Here is a 21,795-nt window from a genome sequence, read left to right on the forward strand (position 1 = left end):
TCTCTATTTTATGCCGCACGCCGACCGGTTCCCTGCCGGTTTCGTCCGGTTCCGAGCTCCGACGGCCGGTCTGAGTCGGTCTAGGTCGGTTTTTCAATTTTTTGTACAGCCCTAACAATACTATTGCGTGTACTCTTTACGTAAATAAAGCAAAAGTTTGACCATAAGCATTGTTGACTGACTTGGCTTCTTTTTCTACAAAAAAAGAAGAACGTTGCCAAGAAGACATCACATGCAGGCTTTGTTTTTCAACCAAGAGGCAACAAAGATTCCTTAGGCGTGTAATTAGTTTATTGCCTTGCATTTCACAGTAAAAAATATAATAAAAATCATTAAATCTACATCTTCTTATTAACTTAAATTTTTAAAATAAATAATGATTAATATCATAGCATAAATTTTGATAATATTGCAAGTATTCTTTCCGTAAATAAAGCAAAAGTTTATTGACTGACTTGGCTTCTTTTTTTACAAAAAGAAGAAAGTTGCTTAGAAGACATCAAATGCAGGCTTTGTTTTTCAACCAACAGGCAACAATGATTCCTTAGGCGTGGAATTAGTTTATTGCCTTGCATTTTATAGTTAAAAATATATAAAAATTATTAAATTTATATTTTCTTATCAGCTTAAACTTTAAAGATAAGTAATAATTATACATAGTATCAGAGTAGAAGTTTTAAATTCGAATCTTGATAGATTTATATTCTATCATATTTAATTAAATATTTCGCATATTAAACCTATTCATTGAGAAAAGTTGGGCCCACATGTGAACATAATGTTAAAAATATAATATAAATAATTAAATCTATCTTTTTTTATCAACTTAAGCTTTTGAGATTATAATTAAATGACTTCTTAAAATCATTCGGCTGATAATCCCTGCAGCCCCTACTTCTTGCACAATGACTGATAATGTTAGAGTACAAGTTCATACATGTCATCTTATTCAAACATTAGTTGTAACACTTCAATGGAAGGCTTAAATCATATGATCTATATTCTAAAATAACTAGTCAATGATACAATTAGAGTCATATTAGAACCTTATAAAGAGCAATAATTTATCTTTTTCAAGTAATATGAGATCTCATATACTATCTACTCTTATCTATATATCTCATGGGATATCATTAGTGGAAGACTTGGACCAAGTGATATTTATAAGTCAATAAAAGCCAATTGTCCAGTAGTACGTACTACGTACTACTTCAATCGTTATAAAATATCAACTATGCGACAAATTTAAGTAATTTTATAAATCAATTATTAAAAGAATTAAAATGTGATAGATTAATTGGTTTGAATGCAGATGAAAAATTAAATCTAGCATAAGAAATCACACTTCTATATAAGATATTTGTTACAATATGAGAATGCTAATTTGCATGCATCACACTAGCTAGATTGATTTCATATTCAAGAGTTTACTTTGATTTAGATGAATTTGAGCACTTGAAGAAAATAAAGATTTATAACTTGATGGGATTTTAGTTAAGTTGAATTATTAAGAAATCTAATTAATTTTTTTCTAATTTTAGTGAATCTCACATTGTAAGAAAAAAGAAATATGATAGTCTTTAAAAATAAAAATAAAAATTATATTTACAAGACGATGCAAAGAATACGAGTATTCTCAACGTTATTGACATGAAAAAAATTGATTGGAAAGATAAGTTTAAGAAGTATAAGAACTTTTTACATCGAAAATATGTCTAATTTCAAAATCTAAAAGATATAGATAAAATATATATACATATAAGATATATATACACACGTATGCATATGCATCGATGTTAATTAATAGATACATATAAATGGATATATTCACGAACATAAGAACTGTAGAAAGTAACCGCCCTTGTGCAGCATTTGCCACTGATGTGAGAGTAAATATGGTCATGGACACCATGATCAAAGCACGAATACCCAATCCCATCTTTTTTCCCTATCAAAAACTACACGATGAGTCTATAACACTTCTACTTCTTTGATGCAAAAAGATGTACAGATAATGACTCCAATTTAAAGAGTAATATAAGAAGACTAATTGGTATATTTTTCTACACCAACAAATAAATAATATGTGGTTATGTGAGAACATCCACACCCAATAAAAAAATAATTGCCGTAAAATGTAAAATAATAAATAATGACTGGGAGAAGGATTTTTCAACGTGATTCCCTGTCTTCTGTCGCCTCAATGGTACGTACAATAATTTTATGTCCTTTCACTTGAAACTGCCTTAATTTCTTGTGGTCACAAATGAACCTGCAAAATTGTCAGGGCAGCTATGCCTTCTAGCCTCACAACATCACATCATCGTCGTCATCGGAATTTTCCTCCTGGAAAATGCCAGATGCCCCGCTGGCTCGCGCTGGACTCTAATATTTTTTTATATGTATTTTTTTTTTAATTTTTATTTTATATAAATATTTTTAATAATTTTAAATATTTTTAAAAAATAAGATAAAAATTATAATATTTTTAAAAAATATTTTTTTAATCATTTATTCTATTTCATGATTAAAGAAGTATTTTTTAATGATATTTTAAATTTATTTTATTTTTAAAAAATATTTAAAAGTATAAAAAAAATCTATATAAAAAATACATATAAAAAATTATATGCTAAGCCTAACGGGAGCTCCAGCGAGGACTGTAGTATGATTATTTTAAATAAAATTTTTAGAAGAAATTTTAATATTATTAAAAAATATTTTCTTAATTATGAAGTAAAATAAAAAATTATAAAAAAATATTTTTTTTAATTTTTTATTTTAGTTCGTAATTAAGAAAGTATTTTTTAATATATTTTTTTATTTTTTGATTAAAAAAATATTTTCTTAATGATGTTTTAAATTTATTTTATTTTTTAAAAATATTTTAAAATATTAAAATATTTATATTAAAAATTATGTAAATAAAATATATATAAAATAATACTACACTCCAATAAAGCTCCCAACGAAAACTGTAGCATCATCCTTTCCTCCTTGACCACTGTACTTAACATATCTGATAATAATCTCAATGCAAGGTTTAAATAGGGTAAATGTAGGATCCTGTAGGTAGCTTCCGTTCCAATTTTTTATTTTTTTAGTTTTTTTATTTAATAATTAAAAAATATTATTTAATAATATTTATATTTTTTATTTTTTTTAAAAATATATAAAAGTAACTTAAAATGGACTACTAATCTTTGATAGCGAGAGCTCTCAGCAATAGATGTAGACCTACTATTTAAATAGATTAATGTATTTTAATTAAAAAATGATCTTAACTCATCTTTTAATTTAAATAGAATCTAATTTTGTGTACGTCTTTTATAAAAGATTTTATTAAAAAAAATAATTTCTATATACTTTTTAAGGCATAATCTATAATTTTATAAAAATTTATATAAAATTTATCTATTTAAAATTTATACAAATTATTTTTCATCCAACTATATCTATAAATTTCGAGAACAGCTAGGTTGGAAAGGGCTAGATAAGATCAGTAGTACTAGAGGTTGCGTTATTTTTATTTTTTTCAATTTTTGGACCACAATGGGAAGTGAGAACAAATTGCCGGGCTCGTTAGGGGGCTCCCATTATGGCCAGTTCATGGAATATATCGAATAATATTCTTCAATTAATATTATAAACGACAATGTTGAGGTGCCTATTAAATGTGCCCACCAAATATATACATTAGTATAAATAAGTTTTTTTTTTAATACTTTTTAAACATCCTTAACAATTAAAAACAAAATAAAAATATATAAATTCATTAATAATCACTTCTTTAATCATTAAGAAAATAAAAATAAAAATAATATATATGAGTAGACACATTAGATGGACACATTTGATAATCATACTATCATTTTCCTATTATAGATTAATTAGTCTTAACCGGAATATTGCGCAAAAAATAAACCAAAACAAAATAAAATGAAAAAATAAGTACTATGTTTATGGTCCCAACTTCTTGATGTATCTTCAATTTTTTTGTGCTTATTAATAGAGCATTAACTTTGAATGTTTTCGTTATGTTTATGATACTTATTTGTTTGTTTGTTTCGTTGCATTCCGATTCTAACCTCCTAACTTTGCTATGTTTATATTCTTCTGGATGAGAATAACTTTAGACCAGTCGGTCTAATAATCCTCAAATAATAGTCCTTTAATGGGCTGCTGACAAGTAGACTCTCCATTCTAATTTTGATGCGTCTGCACCCCATGTGAAAACTTACACCCATGAACTCATCCTCTCCCCTTCCCCCCGTCTCATCCTCTCGCAACAAAACCCACCCCCTCTCCCTTGTCTCATCCTCTCGCATGAAAGTTGCTGCCATCGCCGCCGGCCCTACGTCAAAACCCATGAAACCTGTTGAGATCCTCTCCCCCCTCCCCCCTCCCCCCTATCCCCCATCTCCCATCCTCTTACATGAAACCCACCCTCCTCACTCGATCGAAGCCACCATCAAGTATTTGTTGAAGTCGTGACACTCAGAGGACAGGACAACGCCGACGTGGTCCCTCTCTGGTGTGCCCTAATTCGTTTATGGTAGCACGAATTCGCTTATATTCCTTTCTTTTCTCTTCAAAATTTTGATTATATTTGATGGTTGAAGCAACACATTGAAAGGTCGGTGAAAGATTGGCTATCTTTTTTTTTTTTTGAGTTTTTTTCTGGGTCTTTTCTTGAATGGGGTGCTGGAGCCTCTGACAACGACGGCAACTAGTGGCCGCCATGGCTAAAGCCTCTGCTCAGTGAGAATTTTTTTGCTCAATGCAAGTTACATGTAGATTCCCACAAGAGTGAATGCAATATGTATTGTTAGGATTGCAACAATGGGTTGATTTTGGTTTGATTGTGGGTTGATTTTGGAGAGGAGATGGCGAAGAGATAGAGATGATCGACAGAGCTGTGGGAGATTGGCGACAGAGATGGGCGATGGCGAAGATGATGGACGGCAGAGATGCTTGGCGACGACTACAGGAGAAGACGAAAGGACTAAGAAGATGGAACGTGAGGGGTCTGGGATCATACAGATGAATATGGCGAGGAGATAGAGATGATCGACGGAGCTAGAGGAGATTGGCGACAGAGATGGGCGATGGCGGAGATGATGGACAGCGGAGATGCTTGGCGACGATTACAAGAGAAGACGAAAGGACTAAGAAGATGAAACGTGAGAGGTCTGGGATCATACAGATGAATAATCTAGTGTGATTCACTCTATTGACTTAATCTGAAATGAGTGATGTGTCAAAATTTAAGTAGAGGTTGTTTATAAGTCAATAGCAGATCGACCGTTCTAAAACGTTTCTCTTTTTGGATAAGTAGGTTCCTAACTTTGATTGTAGTACTTTCTCATATGAATTATCCTTATAATTTGTTTTGGTAAAATTGGAATCCTATCCTTACATTAATCAAATAGTTATCTTTCTCTCTTCTTTAACTAATAATGCCAGATAAAGTCTTAGGATGCGCAACTCTCATCCATTTAAAAAAAAAAAGAGATCCATCATAAAAAAAAAAAAAAATTAATTAATTTGTTTTTAAATTTATGAACGAGACTTACACACCTTATAACGGTATAATTCATTTATCCTATTTAATTAATTCTTTTGTTACATTGGATGCTATAATTCGAAAAAAATAAATACTATTTTAAACAGTACTTATAAAAAGATTAATGTTGTTTAAAGTTAAAGTCTACTGACAACATGAAATACTGTAAAATTATATATATATATATATATATATATATATATATATATTGTATTTATCCATCTATTTTAAAGTCTTAAATTGATCGCTCTTCCTCCCTCCAAAGTCACAGCCACTAATTAATGATATAAAAAGAAGTGGAAGATGCTATATACATAGGGTGGCTCTACAGGGACTTTCGTTGGGACTTTGCTAATGTATTTTAGGTTTTATTTATATATATATTTTTAAATATTTAAAAATATAAAAAATTTATAACATTATGAAAAAATACTTTATTAATTACTAAATTAAAAAATAAAAATAAAAAATCTCAACGAGAGCTCCCAGCAGAATGAGCAAACATTTTTGTTTCCATATATATGGTAGGTGACCTCTAATGTACAGTCTCTGGCCTCTTCTCGAAGGCAGCAGTGCTAGGAGATGTGATGACTTGGACGAATTGATATAATATTTCCAGGTCAACAAAATAAGGAAAAAAAAAAACGAATTGATATAATATTTCCAGGTCAACAAAATAAGAAAAAAAAAAACCTTAGGTAGTCAACTCTCACGTTCTTCATTTTAAGATGAATTTTACTCATTACTTACTATTTAATTTTGTATTTTATATTTATAATTTTTTTTTATAAAATATAAAAATATTTTTTACGAAGTCGTGGAATAGTAAATAGTAATTGATAACAAATTTTTTTTAAAAAAATTGAAAGTTTGGCCGGATCATAAAGCGTCGGTGTGACTATTTTTTTGGTAGCACGTACGAATCGATCATGCTACTATTAATATGAAAATTTTAAAATCAAGGAGGTATTTCAATAAATATTAAATTCCAAAATATAAAGGTTGCAGTTTACAACTATCTTTAATCCCTCATTTATGTGCAAAAGAAAGTGTATATATATATATATATATATATATAATATGTAAAAAGAGAAGTAATATTTATCATTCTTTTTTTTTATCTCTTAACGTAATATTAAATAATGTTAACACGTGCAGTACTTACAACTTGACATCCTCAAGCCCCCCGTAAATGACAAATGCAAAAGGCAACAATTTGTGAATTCGATCCTGTTTTTTCCATTAAGTTAGGCATGAGTTAGCTAGCTGTTGTGGAAGAAAGCCTGATCTAGAGAAAGATATATCGATAGTCCTTTTGTCTTTTGACTCATGATCATGATCACTTTAGCCCAAAAGTCGCTGAACGTGAAAATATATTCTTTATCTGAATATATAATACATACCGACATGAATTGCATTATATCTCAATATATAGTATATTAGCTTGCGAATTAATTAATAAAGGATGATCACTTTTATGTAATATTATTAAAGTTGTAGAGTAGTCTATCCTTTCTCGGATCAGTTTTGCTATATAATCTCTACCATACTTCACACTCTATATTTTTTTAAATTTTTTAAATTTTTAATATTTTTTTAATTTTTTTTTTGAGTTTATTCTTTTTAAATTATTTTATTTATTATTCATATAATAAATATTTAATAAAAGAAAAAATAATAAAAATTAAAAATAATATGAACCGTAAAATATTAAGAAGCTGTGAAATTTTTTGTTATCGAAGGCTCTAGTGGAAGACTTGGACCAATTGATATTTACAGGTCAATAAAAGCTTAATTGTCCTTCCATCGCGCGTGATGACAATTGAAAGTTTTGGAAGCACGCGGTACGGTTTTTTTTAATTAACGTACGGCTAATATTATCAACATGAAACTTCAACATCTAGCCATAAATATAATATTTTAAAGTATAATATTATGTATCAACTATTACTATTTTTTATATTTTATATTTTTAATATTTTTATAAAATATAAAGTGTGAAATGATAAATAGTATTCGATAAAAAAATAATTTTTATTTCATAACTTTTGAAGGCTTGATAATCTTTTACGGGGAGAGTTTTTATTTGCCAAACAAAACAAAAATGAATCCCTTGTTACTGATTCAATTCCAATAATTTTATTTACTAGCCATTTAAAATCTCGTACGTTTGATTGGGCTGGCTTGAAGTATTACGTACTTTATATTTATCTTGAACCTTCCTTATATCAATTAATTATTATTATTATTTTGTCATTCGAGGGCTACTACAACGTTAGATTATCAAATTAATTAAGTTTACAAATAGATGTAAGGATATTATATTAAATTATATTAAATTACGTTAATTTATAAATTTTAATTTTATATTTATTTTTTTCTACCTTATATTTCTATAATTATTTTTATTAGCAACCAGGCCATGCAGATAAATTTCATACCAGAATTTTGTCGCTTTACAACTCACATATTATGCCCAAGTACATATATATATATATATATATATATATATATCCGATTACAAATCACATCATGTATATGTGTATACCCGAGCACGTACGATATGAAAGCAAAAGACTAGTAAGGCCTGCCCATTTTGCATTGAAGCTTACTGCTTACATACATATCCATAATTCAACATCAACTTGGCATCATATTTGATACATACAAGTTTCAACGTGTTGCTTATTTCATTAATGTTACCATATATATATATATATATATATATATAAAACTTGTCACGTACGCTTGAAACAAAGAAGTACTCCATCACGATCGAGCTAGCTGCATGCAGCTTATTTCAATACTATCATATATAAACTCGTTATTAGGAGGCCTTAGTACTGATCTATATATCTTCAAACCCTGAAAATCACAAATTAAAAAAAAAACATGAATAATGAATTAATTATTACATGCTTTTGATATTTAATGCACGTTAACAGACATAAGCAGTACTAAATTAATGTGCAATTTCATGGATCGAAGCTTACTGAGTATATTCAATTCTGATTTTTCCGGCATCAGGATTAGCTATTGCAGAGAAAGCTTCTTGAGAGAGATCGATGGTTTCTTGACATCCTGGTGGACAATAATCGACGATTTTAACCACAACGCTCGTACCCTTGCAAGGTTGTGGTACATCCTGATTTGTTGCTCCGATGCATCTGACTCTATAACTTCTCCCACAGGTTGCCCGATTCCCCCATATTGCATCGCTTGCGGCAGCTATCATGACACCATCATTTTGATATCCGTTGCACGAAGGGGCTGCAGTAGTCAACGATAATAATTAATTGTTGAAACTAATGAAAGGTTCTTATAATTAAATTTGATCACATAATTGGAGTTTGATGCATGCAGCTGGGCAGTGCATAGCATTTGCCCGCCCCATTTGAAATTGAGCATGCTAATTTGCATGCATCACACTAGCTAGATTGATTTCATGCGTATTCAATTGTAGTTTACTAATTTGATTTTGATGAATTTGAGCACATGCAGAAAGTAAAGATTTCTAACTTTATGGATTTTGAGTTATGTTGAATTATTAAGAAATATAATTAAATTTTTCTTAATTTCAATGAATCTCACATTCTTAGAAAAAAGAAACGTAATAGTGCTTAAAAATAAAAAAGAATTATATTTACAAGGTGATGTAAAGAATACGTATATTCTTAATATTATTGACATGATAGATATTGATTGAGAAGAAAAATTTAAAAATAAGAACTCTTTGCATCGAAAATATGTCAAATTTAAAAATATGAAAGATATAGATAAAATATGATACGAAACTTCATAAGATATATATATATATATATATTTACACGCACGTCGATGTTAATTAATAGATACATATAAATGGATATATTTACGGACATAAGGAGGAGTGTAGTAAGTAGCAGTCCCCTCTGCAGCATTTGCCACTGCCGTGAGAGCACATATGGTCATGGACACCATGATCAAAGCACGAATACCCAACCCCATCTTTTTTCCCTATCAAAAACTTCACGATGAGTCCTATTACACTTCTACTTGTTTGATGCAAAAGATGTAGAAATAATGCCTCCAATTTATAGAGTAATATAAGAAGATAATTTGGTATATTTTTCTACACTAATAATTTAATAAATAAATAATATGTGGTTTCTCTGCCTTCCTTATCGCCTCAAAGGTACGTACAATAATTTCTTGTGGTCTCTAGTCGAATGAACGTGCAAAATTGTCAGGGCTGCGTATGTCATGGCTTCTAGCCTCACAACATGACATCATCATCATCGGAATTTTCCTCCCGTGTCCACTGTATTTAATATATATATATATATATACACGAGTAACGTAGATGTAAATTTTAAATAGATAAATTTTATATAAATTAAAAAAAAAACATTTTGTATAAAAAATATTTTTTTTTTTTTAAGACAGAATCTATATTTTTATAAATATTTACATAAAAATTATCTATTTAAAATTTATACAAATTATTTTTTCATCCAGTTATATCTATAGATTTGGAGAACAACTATGATTGGAAAGGGCTAGATAAGATCAGTAGTAATATTAGAGGTTACGTTGATTTTTTTATTTTTATTTTTCAAATTTCGGACCACAATGGGAAGTGAGAACAAATTGCCGTGCTCGTGAGGGGGCTCCCATTATGGCCCGTTCATGGAATATACCGAATTATCTTCTTCAATTAATATTATAAACGACAGTAATGCTAAGTTACCTATCAAATGTGTCTAACAAATATGCACATTAGTATAAATGAGATCTATTATTTTTATTTTCAGTATTTTTTTAAACTTCCTTAACCATTAAGAATAAAATAAATAAAATTATAAATTTATTAATAATCACTTCCTTAATTATTAAAAAAAATTTAAAAAACACACACACACATATATATATATATATGAGTGGACACATTTGATAGATCTATTTGACAATCATACTATCATTTTCCTATTACAGATTAATTAGTCTTGACCGGAATGCGTAAAAATCAAACCAAAACAAAATAAAATAGAAAAATACATACTATTTGTATGATCCCAACTTCTTGATGTGTTTCCAATTTTGTCGTGCTTATTAATAGGGTGTTAACTTTGAATGTTTTCGTTACGTTTATGATACTTTTTTGTCTGTCTGTTTGTTTGTTTATTTGGTTGCATTCCATTTCTAACTTCCTAACTTTGTTATGTTTGTCGTTATGTTTAATTATTTTTTGGATGAGTAGGGCCCATATGATTTTGATTGTAGTACTTTCTCATATGAATTATCCTTATAATTTGTTTTGGTTAACTTGGAATCCTATTGTTACATTTATCAAATTGTTACCTTTCTTATCTCTCTAACTAGTAATGCCAGATAAAGTCTTAGGATGCACAATTCTCACACATTTGAAAAAAAAAAATCCAACATAAAAAATATAATTTTTTCATTTTTTTTAAATTTGTCTATATTTTTCAAAATTCATGATCAACGAGATTTGCATACTCTATAATCATATAAATCATTTCTCCTATTTAATTCCTCATTTGTGTGCAAAAGAAAATATATATATGCAAAGAGAGAAGTAATATTTATCGTTCTTTTCTTATTTCTTGATGTAGCATTAAATAATGTTAACACGTGCAGTACTTACAACTTGGCATCCTCAAGCCCATGTAAATGAGAAGTGCAAAAGGCAACAATTAATTGTGAATTCAATCCATGTCTTCTATGGATCATAATTGATAAACCTTAATTAATTAAGTAATAGAAACATTAAAGGCAGGTTTGAAAAATGGGATGAGATACAAAATTCTCATCTTATCTCATTTCATTATTACATATTTTTTAAATTTTCATATAAAATATAATAAATAATTCAACTTTTTCAAATTTCAATTCAACTTTTTCAAATCCCAATACAATAATAATACTAAAACATAATATTTTAAACACTAAAACAAAACACAAAATTATCATCTCACCTCTCAAACCTGCCCTAAAACGTAGAATTGGACCGACCAAGTAAGTCTTGAGCAATCCTATTTTTTCCATTAGGTTAGGCATGAGTTAGCTAGCTGTTGTGGAAGAAAGCCTGATCTAGAGAAAGATATATCGATGGTCCTTTCGTTTTTTGACTCATGATCATGATCACTTTACCCAAAAGTCGCTTAACGTGAAAATATATTCTCTATCTCAATATATAGTACATACCAACATGAATTGCATTATCCTAAAAAGAAAAAAAAAAATGCAAACCCTGTAGATTTTATATGAGAAAATACTAGAACTATAAAATGTTTTCATAAAAATAAATACAAAAATTAATATAGTTTCATATGATATAATATATCTATTTTATAATAAAAAAAATTTATAATCTAATATATCATATCAAATCAGGTTAATTTATGAATTTATTTTTATAAAATTTCTTTAAGATTAAAATAGATATGTAATATATGTAAAAAGATAAGTAATATTTATCATTCTTTTCTTATCTCTTGACGTAATATTACATAATGTTAACACGTACAGTACTTACAACTTGACATCCTCAAGCCCCTGTAAATGACAAATGCAAAAGGCAACAATTTGTGAATTCGATTCTGTTTTTTCCATTAGGTTAGGCATGAGTTAGCTAGCTGTTGTGGAAGAAAGCCTGATCTAAAGAAAGATATATCGATGGTCCTTCTATTTTTTGACTCATGATCATGATCACTTTAGCCCAAAAGTCGCTTAACGTGAAAATATATTCTTTATCTCAATATATAGTACATACCGACATGAATTGCATTATATCTCTAAAAAGAGAAAAAATACAAACCCTATAGTATTTATGTGAGCAAGTACTATAATTATAAAGAGATTTTATAAAAGTAAACATAGAAATTAATATGGTTTCATATTGTTAGAACTATTTTATAATAAAAAAAGTTTTACAATCTGATATATCACATCACTTCAAATCACGTTAATTTATAAATTTAATTGATTAGAGGTTGAAGATGGGCCAATCACAGGCCTATCCTGGTTTGAGCACAACTGGGCCTCATTTTTCCTAACAAGAAAGGTGGGCCGAGATATGGATCTCACCCAAAAACTAAAATGAAATAACTAAAAAAAAAAAAAATACAAAAGAAAGAATGATGCGAGCATGGTTGGAAAGAGACCCACCTGCCCCATTATGGCGTCTTCCACATAATAAAGAGTAATGCTATATATAGTCGTTGAGTGTACAAGCGTCGTACAATCATTTTGAAAAAGAGTGGGGTTTATTATTATAAAATTAATTTATTTTCATATGGATCATATTTATTTATTTTTTTCAAAGTGATTGCACGGCGTTTGTGTATTCATGAGTGAACACATTTGATGGACATATTTGATAATAATATTATCATTTTCTAATTACAGATTAATTAGTCTCGACCGGAATGCGTAAAAAAAAAAAAAAAGGAAAAATACGTACTATGTTTATGGTCCCAACTTCTTGATGTATTTTTAATTTTGTCGTGCTTATTAATAGGGTGTTAACTTTGAATGTTTTCGTTACGTTTATGATACTTATTTGTTTGTTTGTTTGTTTGTTGAGTTACATTCCAATTCTAACTTCCTAACCTTGTTATGTTTGTGGTTATGTTCAATTATTTTCTGGATAAGTATTGTGAGAGGGTAAAATACAATGAGCTCAAAATGAATCTAAAGGCCAACCCATTAAGGGGTCATCAATAGAAGATAAAAGAAGAGAGAAATAAATGGGACAATAAGGGACAAAGGGCTGAAGGTGTCAGGAGGTATAGAGGTGTCAGGAGAAAGTGAGAAAGGGAGAAGGGGTCAGATACTGCAAAACATACATCTGTTACCACTATTGAGGGGCACGCAAGCATAGGGCCAGATTAAAGGGACAAGGAGCTTACGGTTTGTGGGGGCTGCTTCCGACTTTTGGGTTCTTCTTTGACTTCTTCTTCAACCTGAGAGCTCCATAGAGAATATCTTCTTCTCCAACAACTAGATCTACATTGTACAGTGAGAAATGAGAGGTTATGAGAGACTGTAAATAAGTTTATTATAGTGGAATCTTCCCTCCCCAAACCTCCGTGGACGTATGCTTAGTGCCAAACCATGTAAATCTGTTTTTTCATTTTTTCTTATTTTTTTCTATATTTAAATATTGTACACCACCATGAATGTATGCATTCATACCGTACAGCTGCATCAGATCACTACCAGGGGCTCCAAACAACAACGATGTAGGCCCATCCCACCTCAACGCGTCCCGAGAATGGATTTTTCTTCTCTTTTGGGCTGTGCATTTTTGGGCGTTAACAAGTATGGTCCTGACTTTGATTGTAGTACTTTCTCATATGAATTAGCCTTATAATTCGTTTCAGTTAAATTGGGATCCTATCTTACATTTATCAAGTTGTTATCTTTCTCTCCTCTTTAACTAGTAATGCTAGATAAAGTCGTAGAGCACTGGTATTGGATTAGCCAAATGTAGTGAAAGTAGTTTTTTGAAGAATGTCCACTAAATTTCTTCTACATTGGATTAGCTAAAAGCAATTCATTTGGAAGATGAGCTACAATAACTTCATCCCTAGAGTTATATATGAAGAGAACTATAGCATCTTCATTTTAATATTTTATTATCTCTTGCGTTTCCCTTTTCCTTCCCTCTAGTGTAATTTCATCCCTATAATTACCATGTATTTTCCTATTATTAATTATATTTTTATAAAATAATATTAATCATCTTTCTTTTATTATTTTTTAAAATATAAAAAATAAAAAATTTTAACTTTTCTCGTGGAACTCCAGTAGTTGAATCACGATCACTCAATCTCAATCTTGGATTAACGATCATACTCTTTGAGAGAAATAGTATGAAAATTCTCTAAAGAATTTTCTCACCAAAATATCTATTGGAAATTGTTCTAAAAATATTTAAAACTGAATCTCTACAGATCCTAACCAATAAGATCCCTTAAATAAATAATCTAAAAGCAGTTTGAATTGCAGTAGGATTCTGCTGATGAAGCGACTCTGTCGCGAGGGACTCTTTAACAGGATGCTGACACCTGCCTTGCACTTAATCTTCTCAGCAGTAGCAGTTTTTCACTCAAACTCTTCTCGAGATAATTACAGAACCATTGAAACTCGATTTTCACAATCTTGACTTATCAAAAACACTTCATAATAATTTCTAGATAAACTCAAAATAATTATAGATAAAGTCAAATTTTTTTACATTCATACAAATTACAAAACTAAAAATAAGATAAAATCTATCATTTTAGTCAGCTAGTCCTACCCAAACTTATCAACTTAATCACCTAGTCCTAATCAAACTTTTGCATTTACATTTTTTATACCTTTCAAATTGTCAAGAATTTTGCACTTTGTACTCAAATTAACAAAAAATTGATGTTTTGCACTCTATTAAAATTTGCAAAAGTTCTACGTGCAGTAACTTTTATGTACTCTTTGCACACACTACTAATGTAATTGGCTGCGTCATTTTTTTTAATATAAAATAATTGTTTTAACTAATCACATTAGTGAAATCTGTAAAAAATACACAAAAATAACTGTAAGTAACAAAACTCTAAAACTTGACCATCAATATTGCCACACGTTCATTATTATTTTTATTTATCTCATAAATGTTATATTTTCTAGTTTGAGAGTGCAGTATGTCTTGTTTCGTGCAAGAGCAATGATAGCCTTACAACTAAATTACTCTTTATTTACAATTTATCAATAAAATAAATTTTTTTAAAATTTCAAATATATTAAATCAAAATCAAAACTAAAATAAATATTTCAAAAAATTATTATTTTATCGGGAGGTTGTAGAAAATTTGGAAAAAGGTAGTTTGTTTATCATTTCTCTAGTCCAGACTCTATAAACCCTTTAATAAGTTGAGGGTACAAAGAGTACTCTTTTTTTTTTTTTTTTTTTTTTTTTTTTTGTCATTGAATTTCATTTCTCTAGGCTTTATTGCTCATGTTAGCATTGACGCTAGCATGATAATAAAATGATTACCCTTAATTAATTAGCAACAAGCAATATTCTAGTTAATAACGTGGAAAATCAAACCTTATTAACGCGGAAAATCTTTTTGGCAAGCAAAAACTCTCCCCCACCCTTAATTACCCTTTCGCTGGACAACTCCCTAGCTTCAATCCCTTTCTTCAGTTCGTTAATCTTGCTTCAGTTAATTATTGGATCTTCTTTCTTCTCATTTTATAGTTTTTTTAAATGACAAAATCTTCGTTATTCTGTTGTGCCTTGCAATTGGACCATTTGATGCTAACAAGTGTTTCCACTTGAATGTTCCATGTAGGCGTTATTGCATTGATCCTGCCAGAGCACTATATATTATAGGTACACTTCAATACATCCTAGTTCTAGTATATAGCAGTTGGTGTTGGGCTGATTTGCTATGTCTCCATAAAGATGAGTTTGTTAGAATTGTAGTTATTATGTTTTTTGTTTAACTTGTTTTTGAAGTGCTTTGGTCTATCCTTGAGTTTTAGGCATTTTGTTTATTGTCTTTGGTAATTTGGTATTTGTTAACATGAGTTTTGATGTCCCTGCAGCTCTGCAAATGAAAAACTAACCACTCTGAAGTTTGCACAGAATGCCACACTAATTCAGAACAATTAATGTCACTACATCATGCAAATTATACTTGTTTTCTAGGTTATGGAAACTGATATTTCATTGATTTATAGTTTACAGGTTTACAGCTACAAGTTGAGAAATTCTAATATTTCCTCTAAGCACCAGGTCGATCTTTAGCTTAAGTACTTGAGGACTCAAGAATCCAATCCTCCAACTAATTGCACACTTAGAATATAATGTAATTGCTTAGAATATAATGCAAGTACTTTGTGTAATTGCTTTATGTATAATGGAAGATATGTAATTTTTTTAATGTATTTTGTTTCAATACTAATTCTTTTTATTTTGTAACAAACTAATTCCAGCAATCTTTACTTGTCATAAAAAGTTTTTTGGTTACTAATAGTTATTTGTGGCAACAAATATTGCCAAAAATACATATTTGCTACCAAAAAAATTTGGTCAAAAGCCAACGCAAAGGTTATTTTGTTGTCGCAAATAATTATTGGCGGCGATTTATGTCGTTGCAAATAATTATTTGGGACGCTAAAATCGTAGCAAATACATATTGCGACAACAACAACAGCCGTTGTGATGGCATTTTGCGGCAGAACATCTTACTAGCTAGTTGCGGTGACTATTTGCAGCCAATTATGAAGCGACACAATAGATACGCATTATTACCATACCCTAGCGGCCAAAATTAATCGACACAAATTAAAAAAAAAAAATCAGCACATTTAGTACTTATGCGACGACTTAAAGTGCCGCAAAAAGTCATAATTGTTGTAGCGCCAATCCCAAAATATTTTCTTCTGTCGTTTATTTTTTAAAGCATAAATGGTGAAAGAAACCTTTTATCTCGAATCTAGTATTGGAAAATCCTTTAATTGCAGCGAACCCTCGCTAATTAATTAATAAAGGATGATCACAAATCAGATATTTTTCAGCGATTTTAAGATTGTCGCAAAAAAAAAAATCCGATCCCTATTTGTGGCGATTTCCAAGTCACCGAATTATAGGTCGAAGATGGAAAATGCTGAGGAATAATTTACTATTTATTGTTTTGCAGCGATTTTTATACCTATTGCGGCAATTTTTGTTGTTGCAACAAAGTTTTTAACTGTATTTCCATTAGATTTTGAAATGAACGTAAGGTGATTTTTGCAGCGAATATTGTCTAAAAGTCATATTTGGCCATTAACTCATATTAGCGAAATATTCTTTCTATGCTGTGATTGATTGCTTGCTGGGACAGTGTGGCAAAAGAAACGTAGACGGTAGAATTGTAAAATTCTGCTGTTCTGGCCTTGGCCTCCAAATGCCTCACTCTGCTTTTTCTGCAATCTCAAACAAGAGTTATACCTTGATTTGAAGAAGGTTTTGAAAAGTTACGTTTTTGAACGTTCTAGTCTGAGAAAATAAACTATAATTTTGAGTGGAGTCCAAGAAAAACTCATGGTTCAGCATATGCCAAATTCTGAAATTGTAAATTAAATGATATCCAGCCTAATGATTTTAGTATTTATAAGTACTTATTTCTAGTTTCCTCAATAACTAAAAGGTTGGTTCTTCTGAAGTTGGTGACTGAGAGATGGCGTTAGGATAAAAGAAATTGACGTCTCATAGTTTTGACGGCTCCTGCTTGGGGCCTCTAGAAAATTAAGAATACAAGAGGAGGGAAACCCCATTACAAAATAACCCATAGCATAAAATAAACTGCTTTGAAACCTGTGTTACTCGTGTAAGTATACAGATTCTTCTTCTTCTTCTGTACTCTTTTTCCCCAACCAACTTTAATGTATTGGTATATAACTTTGCTATTACTGACACTCATTCTTTCTTTTCACTTCCTTGGGACTTGAGTTCTGCTTGTTTTGTATTGTGCAAGTGTCCAGAGTTGATATTTCATTCTAACAGTTCTGTGGAATGGAACTTCTAGTTCTAGTGACTAGTGCTGCTAGCTGTTGTTGAGACTTGATCTTAATCTGATAAATTACTCCTATTGTTTCAATATATGAGGATCAACTTTATTGGTATCTTAGTAGGAATGTAATTCATCTTCTAGAATTGAGCAGGCTGCGTCTATTCTGGATGGTATATGAAGGCATTCGGTGCAATTTCTTTTTGCTGTTGCTGTCCCAAAATCCAACATGGCTTAATTTTCTAAACTATCTAATTTCATTCGTAAAGCTCCACCGTGCGGGTATTGAGCACTTATTTTTACTTAATGCTAGCTAGCATAACGTTGCACATGTTCGATTCTTATTTTTTAAGTCCCTAGAGGCATGGAGATTTCATGAGACTAGGGGCACTAATTAACATCGTTTCTCTTTTCACCAGATTGTACGTAAAGCGGAATATTATAGAGGTTTTTGGTATCGTAGGTGCATGAAAATACACAAATCAAAGCAAAAGAAGAGTCGTATTGGGACCTTCTCAGCATAAAGCAAAAGGCTTCCCTCTATGTCACGTTCGAAACCAGCTCTATGGCTCTCTCTCTCTCTCTCTCTGTTAGAGAAAGTGCAACAGAATCCCATCCTACCCTATAAAGAAAACCAACCATCCCTAACCCCTTGAAGTAAAAAGCCATTCACCCCCAGCGCCCTCAGAAGAATTCTCGCCTCACTTCTCAGCATAAAGCAAAGGCCCTCTTCTCTGATCCTTGTCTTCTCTCCTCCACCTCTTTTATAGACCCATATTAACCACAGTCAGCATGCAATGATGATATTATGATAGCCTTGTTCTGTTTTTTCCTCGATCCGTGTCCTCTCTAGTATATATTTTTAAGTGCGCATCTTCTCCTCGAGAAATAAAATATAGAGATCAAGGACAAATATTATGGGTGGTTCAAGTAGAAGTAGTAGTAGTATTAGGAGTAGTAGTCGCAGTTCCTTGCATTTGAGGGTCGTGTTTGGAGCACTTGCATTGGTGGGGGTTATTTTTCTTTTCACGGCTAGCAGCCAGCGGAGTGGAAGAACAGAGATTGCGCCAACACTAACGTCTGACTCCGAAGGAAATTCCAAGTTAGATGCATATGTTATGGGCAGAGGAAATTTCATCGACCATCCAGAGTTGGATCTAAACTACATGAGCAAAAGACGAGTTCCTAACAGACCAGATCCTATACATAACAGGTATGTTTTACCCAATACAAACATCGAGTATATGTCTCATGTATAAATATGGGTTTGTATTCTATTTCTCTCTGTACCAATTTATGTGTTAATTAGGTGTTCTTTTCTGAGGTTAGCAAGTAGTTTGTCTTTTTTATTTTTTGTCTTTTGTTTTTTTTAGAATGTATTTATGGTAAACATATGCCAAGATTATTATGAACATTTCCTTACCTTATTTTTGCAAAAAAAGAATCAGATAAGGCATCAACACGTTTTATTACATGGCTAAATCATTATGATATTGAGAACTTTCATCTACTTTTATTACATGGCTAAATTGATGTGATATTGAGAACTTTCATCCCTATCAATATCATCATGTATTGATTTCTTACAAAGCTAAACAGTCATAATAACTTGCAAAGCTTAATTAATTTGTCGAATAGTCCCAGCTTTCATCTACTGCAAATCTACAAAATTAATTAAGCTTATCTTGTTAAATATTCTCTCAGTTCCATATAAATGGTTCATCTTTTTTAAAAAAAAAAAAAATTAGCAGTCCCAAATTCATATATATAGGTCCACTGATCATGTGAATATATTGGTCAAAGAATCATTTTTCAATTGCATGTGTTTCAAAATTGTCCTTGATCATTGCATTTATTTTATATTTTGTGATATACTATAAGCTTTTGAACTAAAAAGTAGAGGCGTGATAGTGGAATTTCAAAAGAGAAGATACAAGTACAAATTAAGAATGCATTTACAACATAAAATATATCTTTATATTTGTTCTTTTTTTAAAGTGGCCATGAAGTTTTAGAGACCTGTTTGATAGTGGAATATATTTGGCTTTCACAACTGATTCGGTTCATTATTCTTGTTGCAGAGACCTGTTGAAGGACCTACAGCAGTGAAGCAAGACCTTAGAAGCTTTAAGCTTAAATTAGAATATATAAAAGCCTTGCCTGTGCGTGCTTTCATATTTTTTTAATATTAGATTGTTGCATAACGTAAGATTTATTCTTGCTTCCATGCCCAATTCCATACTTCCATTGTGTTGAAACTTTCACCTTTTCAGATGACATTCTTTTAATTTCTTCAATCTTGCTTGAAGGAAAATCTATGTTTAATTATTTTAAGAATTGAGCATGACACAAAAATTCACTGTACTTCTGAATACATGGCTATAAAACCCCTTCTTCTCAAACTGACTGGAAGCACAAATGTCAAAGTTTAGTTGCAGTTGAAAATGCATGACATGAAATTCATTTTACTTTTAGTTATTAGTGCTTACAAGTCCATTTTTCATTGATTAAAGTTATCTTTTTGTGAACCTAGTCATAGCCTGATGACTTTTGAAGCAAGTCAACTCATGCAACTTTACTAGAGGAAACGCATCATGATTATTGTTCACTGATTAATCATCTAGAATTGTAGAAGTAAATTGCTTGCCAGATGTCACTATGCAATTGCAATCAAAATCATGTTTTGTTGTTTTGTGTGCTTGTACAGTAGTTAAATTATGTCTATATCAAAGTGAAAATCAACAAGATAGAAGGAAGAAAGGACAAAAGATGTGTCAGTAACATGATAATAAATGTTGCACATATTTTTGTGTATTTTTTTTTAATTTTCTGCAACACCTTTTTTGGCGAGTAAAATTCGTTAAAAATAATTTTTTTCGTCACATAAACATATTTGTCGTGATATGATAACACCGAAAAAAATCTTTTTTGACAAAACTTACACGCTAAAAATATGTAATGGCGACGATAATTCAAAATCACTGGAAAAAAATATTGCCGCAATTGATTTTTCTCAGCGATTTTAATGGTAAATGGAAAGGCCATTCCTTCGATTTTTGAGACAGTTGTGACGGAAAAAAATTGGAAATAGAAGTTTTTGCAAAGATTTTTTCTAATTGCTAAAATTGATTAAAAAAAATGGCTCTTTTATTGCGTCTAACATGTAGCAATTTAAAAATCGTTGCAAATAATCAAATACAACGATTATTGGAGTTTTTTGCGACAATTTTGAGCGTCGAAAAAAACCTAATTTCTTGTAGTGATATGTGTAATATTATTAATGTTGTAAAGTAGTCTATCCTTTTCTCGAAGGCATTAGTGGAAGACTTAGACCAATTGATATTTGCAGGTCAATAAAAGCTTAATTGTCCACTTCCATCACTATGTGTCGTTTACGCACTTGACGGCTGTATGTAGAATTACTCTTACCCAAATATTTGAAAGCTTGATGATCTTTTTAGGGGGAGAGTTTTTGTTAATGTTTTAAATTGAGTAATTTTCTTTACTAGCCATTTAAAATCTCGTTTGATTGGGCTGGCTCGAAGTACTTGTATATTTGTCTTGAACCTCCTCCCTTATATTAATTAAGTTTTTTTTGTCATTCGAGGGTTATGACGGTAGAGTATCAAGTTAAGATTACAAATAGATACAAAGATATTATATGAAATCATGTCAATTTAT

General features: G+C 30.5%; 2 protein-coding genes across 3 annotated transcripts; one reads left to right on the forward strand and one right to left on the reverse strand.

Annotated features, from left to right (window-relative positions):
• Window positions 1–8,321: 8,321 nt before the first annotated feature.
• LOC108981496 (EG45-like domain containing protein) lies at window positions 8,322–9,583 on the reverse strand. Of its 2 annotated transcripts, none has more exons than XM_018952693.2 (3): window positions 9,442–9,583; window positions 8,560–8,836; window positions 8,322–8,431 (listed from the first exon to the last, which is right to left on the reverse strand). In XM_018952693.2, exons 1-3 carry the CDS (start codon window positions 9,551–9,553, stop codon window positions 8,425–8,427), a joined length of 396 nt encoding a protein of 131 aa, XP_018808238.2. In that variant the 5' UTR covers window positions 9,554–9,583; the 3' UTR covers window positions 8,322–8,424. The 2 variants fall into 2 exon arrangements, with proteins under 2 accessions (XP_018808238.2, XP_035549441.1); XM_035693548.1 differs by having other exon boundaries at window positions 9,446–9,528.
• A 9,168-nt stretch (window positions 9,584–18,751) lies between these two features.
• On the forward strand, window positions 18,752–20,377 carry LOC118349314. The gene is made up of 2 exons (XM_035693646.1): window positions 18,752–19,327; window positions 20,196–20,377. The coding sequence occupies exons 1-2, from the start codon at window positions 19,032–19,034 to the stop codon at window positions 20,221–20,223; spliced, it is 324 nt and encodes a 107-aa protein (XP_035549539.1). The 5' UTR covers window positions 18,752–19,031; the 3' UTR covers window positions 20,224–20,377.
• Window positions 20,378–21,795: the final 1,418 nt, after the last annotated feature.

The sequence above is a fragment of the Juglans regia genome, chromosome 8 (genome assembly GCF_001411555.2).
Source record: "Juglans regia cultivar Chandler chromosome 8, Walnut 2.0, whole genome shotgun sequence".
Classification (NCBI taxonomy): Eukaryota; Viridiplantae; Streptophyta; class Magnoliopsida; order Fagales; family Juglandaceae; genus Juglans; species Juglans regia.

Coding starts and splice junctions, on each gene's coding strand:
- LOC108981496 (XM_018952693.2), bottom strand. CDS start 9,553: ATGGGGTTGGGTATTCGTGCTTTGATCATGGTGTCCATGACCATATGT. Junction 8,837..9,441: donor CTACACTCCTCCTTATGTCC/GTAAATATATCC, acceptor TGACTACTGCAG/CCCCTTCGTGCAACGGATAT.
- LOC118349314 (XM_035693646.1), top strand. CDS start 19,032: ATGGGTGGTTCAAGTAGAAGTAGTAGTAGTATTAGGAGTAGTAGTCGC. Junction 19,328..20,195: donor CCAGATCCTATACATAACAG/GTATGTTTTACC, acceptor TTCTTGTTGCAG/AGACCTGTTGAAGGACCTAC.